The sequence below is a fragment of the Panthera tigris genome, chromosome E1, assembly GCF_018350195.1.
Source record: "Panthera tigris isolate Pti1 chromosome E1, P.tigris_Pti1_mat1.1, whole genome shotgun sequence".
Taxonomy (NCBI): Eukaryota; Metazoa; Chordata; class Mammalia; order Carnivora; family Felidae; genus Panthera; species Panthera tigris.
In genome coordinates, this window is record NC_056673.1 from 45,889,906 (window position 1) to 45,904,413 (window position 14,508).

The 14,508-nt window shown below is 38.6% G+C and overlaps 1 protein-coding gene across 2 annotated transcripts in view; it reads left to right on the forward strand.

Moving 5' to 3' along the window:
- The window catches only part of DDX42 (DEAD-box helicase 42), a 41,417-nt gene that overhangs the window by 4,095 nt on the left and 22,814 nt on the right, over nt 1–14,508 (forward strand). For both annotated transcript variants that reach the window (XM_042966915.1, XM_007088263.3), the window contains exons 2-3: nt 10,267–10,503; nt 12,550–12,700. In XM_042966915.1, the coding sequence (XP_042822849.1) occupies nt 10,283–10,503; nt 12,550–12,700 (372 nt within the window). In that variant the 5' untranslated portion in view covers nt 10,267–10,282. The remainder of the gene's footprint in view (nt 1–10,266; nt 10,504–12,549; nt 12,701–14,508) is intronic.

A 14,508-nucleotide genomic window follows, 5' to 3' on the forward strand; every position in this document is an offset into this window, starting at 1 on the left:
CCTCCTTAAAATGTTTTCTTTCTTCACACTTCTCTAATCAGCTTGCGTCTTTCTGTGCCTGGGATTCTAGCTGTCTTATGAAGCCATCCCCACTTGTCAGCTCTTCGTGATCTCTGACATCTTCAGTGTCTTGTGGCACTTGTATGGGATCCCTGAGTTGAAAGAGATTAGAGAACTCTGGCTTGATATTCTCCATTTACCAGTGGAGAAATTGACTTCTGGAGAAATAATAATAATGATAAACGTGATGGCTAATACATATTGTGCACCTACTATGTGCCAAGCTTTCTTGTAAGTGTATTTTTCTGTATGAACTCAATTTTTCACACCAACCCTGTCAAGTAGGTGATATTCTCCCTATCTTATAGGCCCAGAGAAGCCAAATGACTTTTTTGAGGTTCATATCAAGTTAGTGGCAAAGCTAGAGTTTGTGAACATATTCTGGTTGCATAGTCTGTGCTAGTTTACGATGCTGTTACGATTTTCTACTAAGTCATAGCATTTTATTACCTAGAACCATACCAAGTGAGACTTTATGCTGTCTTTAGTTTTTCTCCTTGGGACTCCTGCATATTGAATAAACATGAATAATGAGTACATGCTGTGGAAAAAAAAAGAGATAAAAAATGAGTCAGTCAGCTTCTTCACCTATAAAACTTGTAACTTGGAGTTGGTAAGAGAAAGAGCACTAATAGTTATGATTAAATATTGGGTGTTTTAAGACTAGAAAAGGAGTTTAAGGAATGAACTACCACTTCTCTGGGAGAGTTGTATTCATGTCATAGGTTCTAGGAGTTGGTATGTGAGATGGGCTTTGAAGGAGAAGACTTAGGTAGGTATAAGTGAGAGATGTGGTGGGAAAGGAATCCAGGTTAAGGGAAGGGCATTTACCAAAGTGCTTGGTTTTCTGGGAACACTGATGCATGCATGAAAACCCTGGGAGATATGAATGGTGAAGTATATAGTTTGTTGCCACAATGGAGAGTCTCGTTCCAGCTTGATTGACTAACTGTGGAGAGCTACTGAACTGAAGGGAATGACAGAATGAGAAATGCGGCAGGAAGGTTCGGGGTCAGGATCTGAAAAAACCTGGAAGAGGGTTTTTCCTAAGCATTGGCCCACCGAAAGTCATATGACTTTCCCTAGTTCCACACTATTAACAGACCAAAGGAGGTGAAAATTCATTTTCTCTTTTGCTATGTATCTCTCATTTTTTTTATACTTTAGCACATAGACATTTTTCATAGCTTAATGGAATATTTGCTGGTTGTAGATGCAGTCTCTAGATGTACATCACCAAAACTTTTCCAATAAAACAGACATTCTTAGAACAGTAGAGTTGAGGGGGTGGAGGGTCACTTGTTAATTGTCAACTATCAGTCATCGCAGAGAGGCCTGACCTGATTTCTTTCTCTTGTAATAGCTTACCTCTTCTTGCTTGCTTTTTTCTTGGTTTGGTTTGATAGCACTTTTACTACCTGAAATTATGATTTGGTTTTTCTTTCTCCTGGACTAGACTGAACTCCCTGAGGGCTGGGACTGTGTCTGATTGTGTTACTATATCCAAAGCACCTAGAAAAGGGTCTGGCAAAATAGGTACTCAGTACGTTGTGAATTATTGATCACTCTGGTAGTGGTGTAGAGGCTGGATAACAGGGACTTGTTAAGAAATTCTTGCTATAGTGGAGATGGAAATGGTAAGGAGAGGTATCCCTCATAGCATCGACACATAACAAAGTAGTTAGTGGTCAGTATAAAATAAAGTTATTACTAAGACCAGACTTAGGTTCTCTTTAAAGCAGGTGCTCACTAAACTTTGTTTATGCTTCTATTACAGAGCTAATTATTTTTAAATTAGAAATTTTATTTTTAGATGTTTATTTATTTAGAGAGAGAAAGAACACGGGGCGGGGGGGGGGGGCATGAGTGTGTGAGAGCAGGGGAGGGGCAGAAAGAGGGAGAGAGAGAATCCCAAGCAGCCTCCACCCTGTCAGCACAGATGGAGGCAGGGCTCCATCTCATCAACTGAGAGATCTGGGACCTGAGCGGAAATCAAGAGTCGGACACTTAACCTACTGAGCCACCCAGGTGCCCCTCAAATTAGAAATTTTATTAAAAAAAATTTTTTTTTAATGTGTATTTATTTTTGAGACAGAGACAGAGCATGAACGGGGGAGGGTCAGAGAGAGAGGGAGACACAGAATCTGAAACAGGCTCCAGGCTCTGAGCAGTCAGCACAGAGCCTGACGTGGGGCTCGAACTCAAAGACCGCGAGATCATGACCTGAGCCGAAGTCGGCCGCTTAACCGACCGAGCCACCCAGGCGCCCCATCAAATTAGAAATTTTAAAAAGCGGGGTTTTTTTTTTTAAAGAAAAAGATGTAATCAAATTTTCACAAATATGTTTGCATTTCAGAGTAGAGACTGAGGTCTAGACAGCATTATTCCTTATAAACTAATAAAATAGCAACCTAAAAACACTTGTGCAAATGGAATTCTAATCCTTTAATTTTCATGATTTTTTTGTTTTTATAATACACATAGAAAAATCTTAACCCATTTTGAGCGTATAGTTCAGTGGCGTTGATTACATCCACATTGTTGTGCTGCCATCACCACCATAGTGTTCACAGAACTCTTTTTATCTTGTAAAACTGAGACTGTGTACCCATTAAACAATAACTCCCCATTCCTCTGCACTCCTGGGCTTTGGCAACCAATTCTACTTTATTATTATTTTAATTTATTATTTTAATTATATATTTATTTTAATTATTTTTTAATTTTTTAAATTTATTATTTATAAATTTTAATTATCGGTTTGTTTATTTGACAGCACAAGTGTGGGAGGGGTAGAGAAAGAGGGAGAGAGAGAACCCCAAGCAGCCTTCATGCTGTTAGCATAGAGCCTGATGCGGGACTCAATCTCACAAACCATGAAATCATGACCCGAGCTGAAATCGAGGGTTGGGCGCTTAACAGACTGATCACCCAGGTGCCCCAACCTGTTCTATTTTCTGTCTCTGAGTTTGACTATATTCTGCCTAATACAAGTGGAATCATACACTGTTTGTCCTTTTTGACTGGCTTATTTCCTTAACGTGATGTCCTCAAGTTTCATTCATGTTGTTGTAGCACGTGTCAGAATTTCCTTCCTTTTTAAGGCTGAATAATGTTGATATATGTACATGTTTACATAGTGTATGTGTGTGTATATATGTGTGTGTGTGTGTGTGTGTGTACATATCCCATTTAGTTTACTCATCTATCAATGGACACTTAGGTTCCTGCCATCTTTTGACTGTTGTGAACTGTACTGCTAAGATCATGGTTCAGAGGGGCACCTCAGTGGCTCAGTAGGTTAAGCATCTGACTTGATTTCAGCTCAGGTCATGACCTCACAGTCATGAGATTGAGCCCCACGTCGGGTTTGTGCTGGGTGTGGAGCTTGCTTGAGATTCTCTCTCCTCTCCTTCTGCCCCTACCCCCCTTGCACTCTCCCATGCTCATTCTCTGTCTCTGTCAAAAAAAAAAAAAAAAAAAAAAATCATAGGTCAGATGTCTGTTCCTGCTTTCAGTTCTTTTGGGGATATTCCACCCAGAAGTGGAATTGCTGGATTATATGGTAGTTCTAGGATTCGTTTTTTGAAGAACCACCATAATGTTTTCCACAGTGGCTGAACCATTTTATGTTACCACCAGCACTATACAGGGTTCCAGTTCCTCCATATCCTTGCCAACACTTGTTATTTTCTGTTGTGTTGTTTGTTTTTGTTTTGTTTTTTAGTAGTCATCCTAAAGAGTATGAGGGGATGTTTTTGTTTTTTTTTTTTTTTAACGTTTATTTTTGAGACAAAGAGAGACAGAGCATGAACAGGGGAGGGGCAGAGAGAGAGGGAGACACAGAATCTGAAACAGGCTCCAGGCTCTGAGCTGTCAGCACAGAGCCCGATGCGGGGCTTGAACTCACGGCCTGTGAGATCATGACCTGAGCCGAAGTCGGACACTTAACCGACCAAGCCAAGCCACCCAGGCGCCCCGGGGATGTGGTTTTCATTTACATTTCCCTTCACTAGGGATGAGCATCTTTTCATATGCTTATTGACCATTTATATATCTTCTTTGACGAAATGTCTATTCAAGTACTTTGCCTCTGTTTAACTTGGGTTATTTAGGATTTTTTGGTGGTTTGTTGTTTTTAAGGAAGTCTGAACTTTAACTGGGTGTGGAAGCCATGTGGTGATTTTACGGGGACTGAAGCTTGCAGGTGTTTTCATCTTGTCAATGTGAGAAGTGTTTAGGGAGGCAGAGGTGAAGTTTCAGAGCTGTTTGATAGGAGTTGGCCAGCTTGGTAGGAAGGATGTACCAGGCATATTATTATGTTATTATTATCTGAGAGGAGGCTTAGAAGCATGTGTATGTGTGCATGTATGTTAAGACCAAATAAAGGGAGCTTTGAGAAGACCCACAAATAGCAGGACTATAGTTAATTTTTAAATCTCACTATGTTTATTTCTTCCTTAACTCTCCACTAGATGTCTCTTCTCCAAACAATATTTGCTTAGAGAATGGAAATTAGTTTTAAAACAGAGGAGGGTTCATCTTTTTCTTTTTTTTAAACATGCAACCAAATAGAGATTAGGTTAGCTGTCTTTTGCTTGTTGTATCCGTTATCCCTCAAACCTCTGATTGTCAAGGATCTGTAGTCATATACCTAGGTAGTAAAGCCTACATAGTCGAACAGGAAGACTTATTGTCAACACTAAGGAATTAATGGTACATTGAGGATGAGTGGCTTAGATTTAATCAGGAAGGTTGGATGGCAGGGTTTGTAATAATGGAAGATGATGGTTTTCACAAATACTGGGGTGAATTTTGAAGAGCCTGAATGTATATTTATTCATCCAACAAAAAACAATGTTTTTAATGTTTATTTTGTTTTTGAGAGAGAGAGAGAGAGAGGGCAGGGGAGGGGCAGAGAGAGGAGGGAAAAAGAATCTGAAATAGGTTCCAGGCTCTGAGTTGTGAGCAAAGAGCCCAATCCAGGATCTACCACCAGATCACGACATGAACTGAAGTCGGACACTTAACTGACTGAGCCACCCAGGCTCCCCTTCAAACATATTTCCATTAAACAAACAAACAAACAAACAAACAAACATATTTCCATTGAAAATGGAACATTGGACATTTCTTTCTGCCTATAAAATTTCTCTCCTCTTCTATGCCACTATTCTCTACTGTGCCCCCTTCCTCCTTTCCTTCTCAGGTTGCCACATGAGTTTCTTTTCCCCTGCCCATTCCTAACTGTTGATCAACCCTAACATTTGTCTTGTCCCTGTTCTCATTCTCTGTGCCCTCTCTCTGCTAGCTTATCTATACCAGTAACCTCAAATGCACATGTCTTGTATCACATCTGTACTCCATCACAGACCCTTTTTGAAGTTATAGACCCTTTTTGAAGTTATAGAAAGATGAAGTTAGCATCTTTCCTTAGCTCTCCCATCTCCTGTTCTGCCTGCTTCTCCAAGCGTGGCTTTTCTAGGCTTCTATCCCTGTAAATGGCCCCACCATTCCCCCAATCTGTAAAAGCCAGACACTTCCAAACTTATTCTAGACCTTTCCTTGCTCCTTAGCTTCCACATCCACTTGTCACTCACCCGCCCCTATTGAACTTTCTCATAGACACTTAATAACTCAGATCCACCCCCTCCTTCTCCTTCCTTGTAGCCACTTCCTTAGTTCAGTACCATGTTACTTTACATCTGTATTTTTATGATAACCTCTTAGCCACTTTCCTTGCCTCCTACTTTTCATATTGTCTACCATTTAATCTTTCTTCAACACTGATCTGAAACATGTCCCCTGTTTGCTTAAAAGTAATGATTTCTTATAGCTGGTAAAGTACAGTTTTGTATATTTTTAACATAGCCGCATCTGGGCCCTGTCTGTCTTTCTGAATATGTGACCTACAACTCTCCTAGAAGTCTCACTGAACTCTAGCTGCACGGCACTATTTCCAGTTCTCCATGGTACTACTTACAGTTTCCTCAATCTAAAATGCCTTCCTCTCTTAAGAAACTAAAAACAGGGGTGCCTGGGTGTCTCAGTTGGTTAAGCATCTGCCTTGACTTGGCTTCAACTCAGGTCATCAACTCCGGGTTTATGAGATTGAGCTCCACATCAGGTTCCTTGCTGACAGCACGGAGCCTGCTTGGGGTTCTTTCTCCCTCTCCCTCTCTCTCTGCCCCTCCCCTGAGTGCTCTCACTCTCTCTCTCAAAATAAACTTTAAAAAAAAAAAGGGGGGGGGGGAACCAAGAATAGAACCACTCTATAAGCCAAGAATTGCATTATTATAGGTATTTACCCAAAGGTTACCAAAATACAGATTCGAAGGGGTACATGCACCTCAATGCTTATATAGCAGCATTATCAACAATAGCCAAACTATGGAGAGAGCCCAAATGTCCATCAACTGATGAATGGATAAAGAAGATGTGGTGTGTATACATACAATGGAATATTACTCAGCCGTGAAACAGAATGAATTCTTGCCATTCGTAATGACATGGATGGAGCTAGAATGTACTATGCCAAGTGAAATAATTCAGAAGACGGTAAATACCATATGATTTCACTCGTGTGAATTTAAGAAACAAAACAGATGAACGTTTGTTGGGGGCGGGGAGAAGAGAGGGAAACAAACCACAAGAGACTCTTAATGATAAAAAACAAATTCTGGGTTGACAGAGGGATATGGGCTAGATGGGTGATGGGTACTAAGGCGGGGGCCTGTTGTGATAAGCACTGGATGTTGTGTGTAACTGATGAACCACTGAATTCTCCTGAAACCAATATTGCACTATATGTGTTCCAGCTAAAATTAAAAAAAAAAAAAAAAAAAAGCCCTCCTCTCACCCTTCTACCCTGGTCTAATGCCTCTTCAGATTTTAAAACCGAACACCAGCATCATCTCAGAAAAGCTGAGTCTTCTCCATTCATCCTGGGTTTAATACCTCCTTCCTGGGCCACGAGTGAATGCACTTTGTGCAGGACCTGTGCTACAGCACATCATGTTGGTTTATTAGCAACCACCCCGTGAACCCCTTGAAAATGGGACTGTGTTTTTCATATGTAAATGCCCAGAACTTGGGGGCACCTGGGTGACTTGGTTGAGTGTCCGACTCTTGATTTTGGATCAGGTCATGATCTCCTGGTTCGTGAAAAGGAGCCCCACGTCATGCTCTGTACTGACAGTGTGGAGTCTGCTTGGGGTTCTCTCTCTCTCTGCCTCTCTCTCTCTCTCTCTGCTCCTCCCTCATGTGTACTCTCTCTCAAAATAAATAAATAGACTTAAATAAATAAAATAAATCCCCAGCACCTGGTACACTGCCTGACATTTCTCAGCAAGCTTTCAGTAAACCATTGAAAGTTTCCCTGCTAGGAGATTGTTCATGTGATTCTTTTTTTTTTTTTTAAATGTTTATTTTTGAGAGAGAGAGAGAGAGAGGGAGAGAGACAGACACAGAGTGCAAGTTGGGGAGGGGCAGAGAAAGAGGGAGACACGGATTCTGAAGCAGGATCCACACTCTGAGCTGTCAGCACAGAGCCCGATGCAGGGCTCAAACTTGTGAACCATGAGATCATGCTCTGAGCTGAAAGTCAGATGCTTAAACAACTGAGCCACCCTGGTGCCCCCATGTGATTCCTAAAATCTACCCAAACCTACAGAATTTTTTTTTTCATCCTTCCTTTGCTTACATTCTGATTTCTGTTGTTTATTTATTAGCCCATTGCAATATTTTATACATATTAGGAAAAATGAGGTTAAAATTCAGATCCATCATTTTTGTTGTTTGGGAATAGATCTTGTAAAGCCAGGTTCACAGATAGGTTAAACAACATTATCAGATACTAAAATTTTCTTGCTTATAAATATTCTAACTAAATTTCATCCATCTGATTAGAATTATGTTGATTCTCCCTAAGGGATTCAAGAAGAAAGCAGTAGATGGTCTTAATTAAATTCAAGAGAACTAGTACTTATTAAGTACTTATTTTAGCCATGTGTAACTGTAATAAAAGGTCCAAAATTATTATTTTTTTAATGTTTTAAAAAAAATTTTTTTTAACATGTATTCATTATCGATAGACAGACACAGGATGTGAGCAGGGGAGGGGTAGAGAGAGAGGGAGACACAGAATCTGAAGCAGGCTCCAGGCTCCGAGCTGTCAGCACAGAGCCTGACGCAGGGCTCGAACCCACGAACCGTATGATCATGACCTGAGCCGAAGTTGGTCGCCCAACCGATAGAGCCACTCAGGCGCCCCTAATGTTTATTTTTTAAGGACAGAGAGAGTGTCAGCAGGGGAGGAGCAGAAGAGATGAGACACAGAATCCAAAGGAGGCTCCAGGCTCTGAGCTGTCAGCATAGAGCCCGATGCTGGGCTCGAAGTCACAGATTGTAAGATCGTGACCTGAGCTGAAGTCAGACACTTAACTGATTAACTGACTGAGCCAACCAGGCACCCCAAAAGGTCTAAAATTATTAAAGACAGTCCCCCCCGGACCCCCCCCCAAAAAAAAGGAAATTCCTTATTTGAAACTAAGGGTGAAGATTGACACAGCATAAATCAGATTTAATACTCAGTAGACTGGTCTATGTGCTGTATAATAACAGTTCAAACAAAACTTACAAGGTGTATATGGGGAGGGGCATAGAACCAGAAAAGTAGAGCATATTGTTAATGGTCTTTTCAACAATGTCATCATAAAAAGCAGCTTTAGGAACTTTTTCCCACATTGGCTTCAGAGTCCATTATAAACATTTTAATTTTTCCTGTTAATAGTAAACCTTAATACAAAGAAATAAGTAAAAATGGAATAACTGCTATTAAAATTTTGAGAAACAGCCCTCCAGCTATCTGTATATGTAACACATGCTTTTATATTGAGTTACATTGAACCATACCACCCACCTTGTTTCATGCTCTTATTTTACTCAGTGTGTATCAGGTACTTTTCCATAAATGTAAGTAGTAATTAAAATTTTAAAAAGTTAAAGTACATATTCCCTTTGGCTAAGCAATTGCATTTTTAAAATTGATCCTGAAGAAATAATTACAGGTATGCACAAAGATATGTGATAGTTTTCACAACATCATAAAACAGTAGTGGGGAGATGTATTGACATTTAAAAATTTTCATAGTGTATCTTTAGGTGAAGAAATTGGTAACTAAAACAATATAGTATGGTTTGGTTTTAAATTGTGTGTGTGTGTGTGTGTGTGTGTGTGTGTACACATAGTACAGAAAAAATAGCAAAGATATCAAAATTATGTATCTAGGAGAGGAAATTTCAAGTAGTTTAAAATTTTGTTCCTTTTTGCTTTGTGGGTTTTCTGCTTTTCTATAAAACTTAGGTAGCTTCTGTTGTTAAAAAAGGTTTTTTGGAGCCAAGACTAATAAGATAATATAGCATTTTTTTAAATACAGTATTGTTTTTAAACTGATTTGATTGATGCTCAGGAAATTTCGTTGTAATCCTTAACCATTGGCTAACTAGTACTTCAAGCAACAGATCAGTGAATCATGGTTTCTTCCTGGCTAGTGTTCTAGTGGGCATTGCTCAATTAATGTGTGGTTCATAAGTATCCTTCAGAGACAATTACATAGATACTATCTACAAATAACTAAATTAATCTTTTTAAGTGTTGATTCTTTCGTTCTTCTTGATATCATTCCTGGAGAACAATCTTTGATTTTGTTACAATAAGCATTACATTATATTGTAATTATAGGTTGTTTTAGTCTCTTTTGGGGGGTGAGGATCATCTATTTCCTGGTAGACAATAATATAAACTCCTGGGAATAAATATTAAGAGATTAAAGTCTTTTTCTGTTGGTACTTTTTGTTGCCAAACACAAGTACCTATCAGATCCCCAAAATATTTGTTACCTTGTGAGTATTTTTGGTAGCTTAAAGATGTTAAATTAGTGGTCAAATCATTTTGAAGAGGATGATATTAAATCTTGCATTCCTGTTTGGATTGTGATTCCAAAAAATGAACAACAGTTTTTTTCAGTGTTTTAGAAAATATGACAGTTTGTTGAGGTTAGCATATTGCATAGCTGAAGTACAAAGTTAGAGTTTTCATCGAGAGGCAGAAGTTTAAAGATGTAGGTAGAAGTTGGAAGGGACATAAAACTCCGTGAGCTATTGATAAAAGTTGAATTTATTATTAATGTATCTTGTTCCTAACAGATAAGTCATTGACACCATGAATTGGAATAAAGGTGGTCCAGGCACCAAGAGGGGATTTGGCTTTGGAGGTTTTGCCATCAGTGCTGGAAAGAAAGAGGAACCCAAACTCCCACAACAGTCCCACAGTGCCTTTGGGGCAACCAGCTCTTCTTCCGGATTTGGAAAGTCAGCTCCACCACAGCTCCCTTCTTTCTACAAAATTGGATCTAAACGGGCCAACTTTGATGAAGAAAATGCGTAAGTGGTAATCCTGGTAATTGAGCAAAGGTTGGGCTTTGAGATACTCATTCCATCAACAGAAAGTGAGATGAAGAAACCCTTTGTTTCCCAACTAATAATAAGACCTCTTCAATTGCTTTTCCCACTGAATTGTGTTGTTCCTAATAAGTTAAATTGTTGAGTTTACTCATTTGTAAGGAACCTAATGCTTATGTGCTTGCTTATATCTTTCCTTGTTCCAAAAAAGATTTGAGGCCTTTGAACCTAAATATGACTGAAGAGTTTTAAACGTGTGGTTTTTGATGACCTTTACTGAAGTCTTTTATTGACCCCATATAAGTTTTTGTCACAGGCAGTTGTCACAGCTGGTAGAGAGACACATTTGGTCTCAACTCCCAAGTCTGAAAACTGTCAGGTTGCAACATCTTATGGTGGGAGAAAAATCTATTCAGATTTTTGCCAGCAGTTCACAGGAAACATATTTAACAATTATCTTTTTAAACTTGGTAAAGTGGTTGTTAATAAAAGCTGGGGTTTAAAGGCTTGAATTCTAATTCCTATAGATTACAAATTTTTTACTGACTCTGAAGAAATCTCTCACTGCTATTATTTCCAACCTGGTTGTGACATGCTTGAGATTTTTCCTTTTTTAATTACGAACTCAAGATGGGAATTTTTCAAGTACACAGCGGTGTCTTTAAAAACTGGTATGTTGCGGGGTGCCTGGGTGGCTCATTCGGTTAAGCGTCCGACTTCAGCCCAGGTCATGGTCTCACAATCTGTGAGTTCGAGCCCCACGTCAGGCTCTGTGCTGTCAGTTCAGAACCTGGAGCCTTCTTTAGATTCTGTGTCTCCCTCTCTCTCTGCCCCTCCCCCACTCACACTCTGTCTCAAAATATGAATAAACGTTAAAAAAAAAAAAGTAAAAAAACTGGTATGTGGCAGGAATACAGAAGTAGATGTTTCAGACTTAGAAAAGTCAAGGATCATTATTCTAAAGAGCATTTTACCAATTCAAGGATACTTTTTCATTAGTTAAATGAAACCTATATAAATGAATATGCGTGTGTGTGTATAGCACATAACAGTTGTTAGAGCTTTTAAAATAATTCCTGCAAAAACCTGAAATGCTTTAAAATTTTAAACTGCAATTGTTATTTATTTAATATTTGGTTGTATTACTATTAAATTTTGAGGTTAAATGTAAACATTGTTTTTGTTGTGTTTTAGTTTATAAAGAGCTATAGAGAAGGATACTTTTCCAGACCTTGAAGTTGTTTTTCTGAATACTTAAGTATGGGGAATGATTTTAGATTAAGCATTTATTTATTTATTTATTTATTTTAAAGATTATTTATTTATTTTGAGGGAGAGAGTGCATGTATGCGTGCATGAGTAGGGGAAGGGCAGGAAAAGGGAGAATCTCAACCAGGCTCCGTGTTGTCAGCACAGAGCCCACATGGGACTTAAACTCACAAAACAGTGAGGTCATGACCTGAGCCAGAATCAGGAGCCCAACACTCAACCGACTGAGCCACCCAGGTGTCCCTGAGCATATATTTTTAACTGTAAGTGTTCTGTCCTCAGAAAGTAGCCCAACATTTCTGAAGTCCCTACCTAGCCTTGTGAATATATTGCTAAAATGTTTTTGAAGGATTATATTTAAAAAAAAACACTAGATTTTTAATATTTCATACAAAAGTAATTTTTTCCATACCACAAACTCTAATATTTGATATATCTATTCAACAATGATATACTAAATTTGTACTGAAAACTCATCCCTTTTAACAGAACTAGAATGTGATTTGAATAGACGCTAAAAATGGGAGAATTTGGGGTGACTGTTTTTCCCCTTTTTTTTCTCAGTATTAGAATTTTGTATATATTAAACAATAATAATTAGGTTGTTTGCTAAAGCCTGGAGATCTCTAATTTAACATGTAGAGTTCAGATCTTTTAATAGTAACCTACATATACCATAGTAAAAATTTCTGTTGAACGAAGGATCCACCAACCCCAAAGTAAACACTCCCTTTATTAATTGTGCATTTTAATTTTCAGATATTTTGAAGATGAGGAAGAAGACTCTAGCAATGTTGATTTGCCTTATATTCCTGCCGAAAACTCACCTACCCGCCAGCAGTTCCATTCCAAGCCACCAGATTCTGACAGCGATGATGATCCCTTGGAGGCATTCATGGCTGAAGTGGAGGCAAGTATCGAGGCTGTTTTGTTAGAAGTTGCAGCAGTTAGATACCAAATTAACCTAGTTATTCAGTCATTCAGAATTTGCTTTCTGACCCTTTTTGGGGAGGATTTTGCTCTCCTACTCTATAGTTTCTTAAACATACATCCACATGCCCTGTAGCATTTTCAGAGATGATCAATGCCTAAAAATTTGAACTGTGACCCTTGAACAAGGGTAGCTCAAGATTTGTATGTGTGTAAGTTTTAATATTTCTTTGTATATTCTTAATGGAATGAACATTATTTCATTCAGTGTCAATTTATTAAGTACATATTTATGTAAGGCAGTTAAACTTCTAAGGAACTTGCTAAAATTATGAATTCTGTATTCTGTACTTTTTTTTTTTATTAAAAAAAAATTTTTTTTTTAACGTTTATTTATTTTTGAGACAGGGAGAGACAGAGCATGAACGGGGGAGGGTCAGAGAGAGGGAGACACAGAATCTGAAGCAGGGTTCAGGCTCTGAGCTGTCAGCACAGAGCTGGATGCGGGGCTCGGACTCACAAACCGTGAGATCATGACCTGAGCCGAAGTTGACCGCTTAACCGACTGAGCCACCCAGGCGCCCCTGTATTCTGTACTTTTAATGTTTATTTCTTGATATCAGCATCTATGACCTCCCTGTAGAAATTGAAATTTGTAACCGCTTCCTTCTTAAAACTGTTCTCACTAGGCTTTAGTGATTTTGCATTTTGTCCTTTTTCTCCATTTCTCTTTTATATTTATTTACTTTTTATTATGAAAAATTTCAAACGCGTGTAAGTAGAATAATGAGCTCCCACGTACCCTTCACCCTGCTTTATCAGTAAGCAACTTTTGGCCCATCTTGTGTTATCTAGCCCCCTCTTTTAGATTATTTTAAAGTAAATCTCAGACGTACCATTTCATCCATTTGTATTTCTGCACCTCTATAACACTTAAAAAACATAACTACCGTGTCATCATACCAAGAAAAATCATTACATATCTCTCTGTTGTCTGTTACTGTTACTAAGATCCTCTTCCAGTTTCTCAGACATGGTTATTCTTACAGTTCTCTATGTCGATTTGCTATCTTCACTCTTTATACATTCCTAGTGACCTCATCCACTTCTAAAACTTAACTTCTGTGTGAATAATTCATGCCTTTAGTTCCACAGTCTCTCTTTGGTTTCAGCTCCGCTTTTCTAAAACATATTGGCCATTTTTACATGGATGGTGTCCCCCTGGCATCTTTTTCTTCCTCAACCAGATCTTTGTCTTATATATTCCTCTTAATGCCAGATAATCAAACATGTTCATGACTTCATTTAATACTCAAAATAACAGTAGGGATTGGCAGAAAAGAATACATAGAAATGTAATTTTTTAACTAAGAAGATTATAAATTGAACCCTATGGTAATTCAGAGCCCTTGTCCTAAATCCCATTGGTGCTTTGTGGTAGAGCTGGGACCATATTTTTTCTTGCTTAGTAGTCCTGAGAACCTAGCTCTTTCCAGTAAATCATGCTACCTTTCCCCTCCTTTGGCAAGTTCTGTTCATCTTTGTAGTATTTTTTTGTGTCTGTTCCTTTCTGCTTCCACTATAGTCAGTGTGCTTTACACTTTCATTACCTCTTGCCTGATCTAAATTTTCTCCCTGTTTTAGGCTTTCTGTTCTCCCATTTATGTGGTATACAAAAACAGAGTAATTAGACTAAAGCATGTTGCTTATGGTGTTATTCCTCTTACTTAAAAACTGTCACTTCGTTGCTTATGAAATAAAGTCCTTCCAGGTTTCTCAGTTACCTGT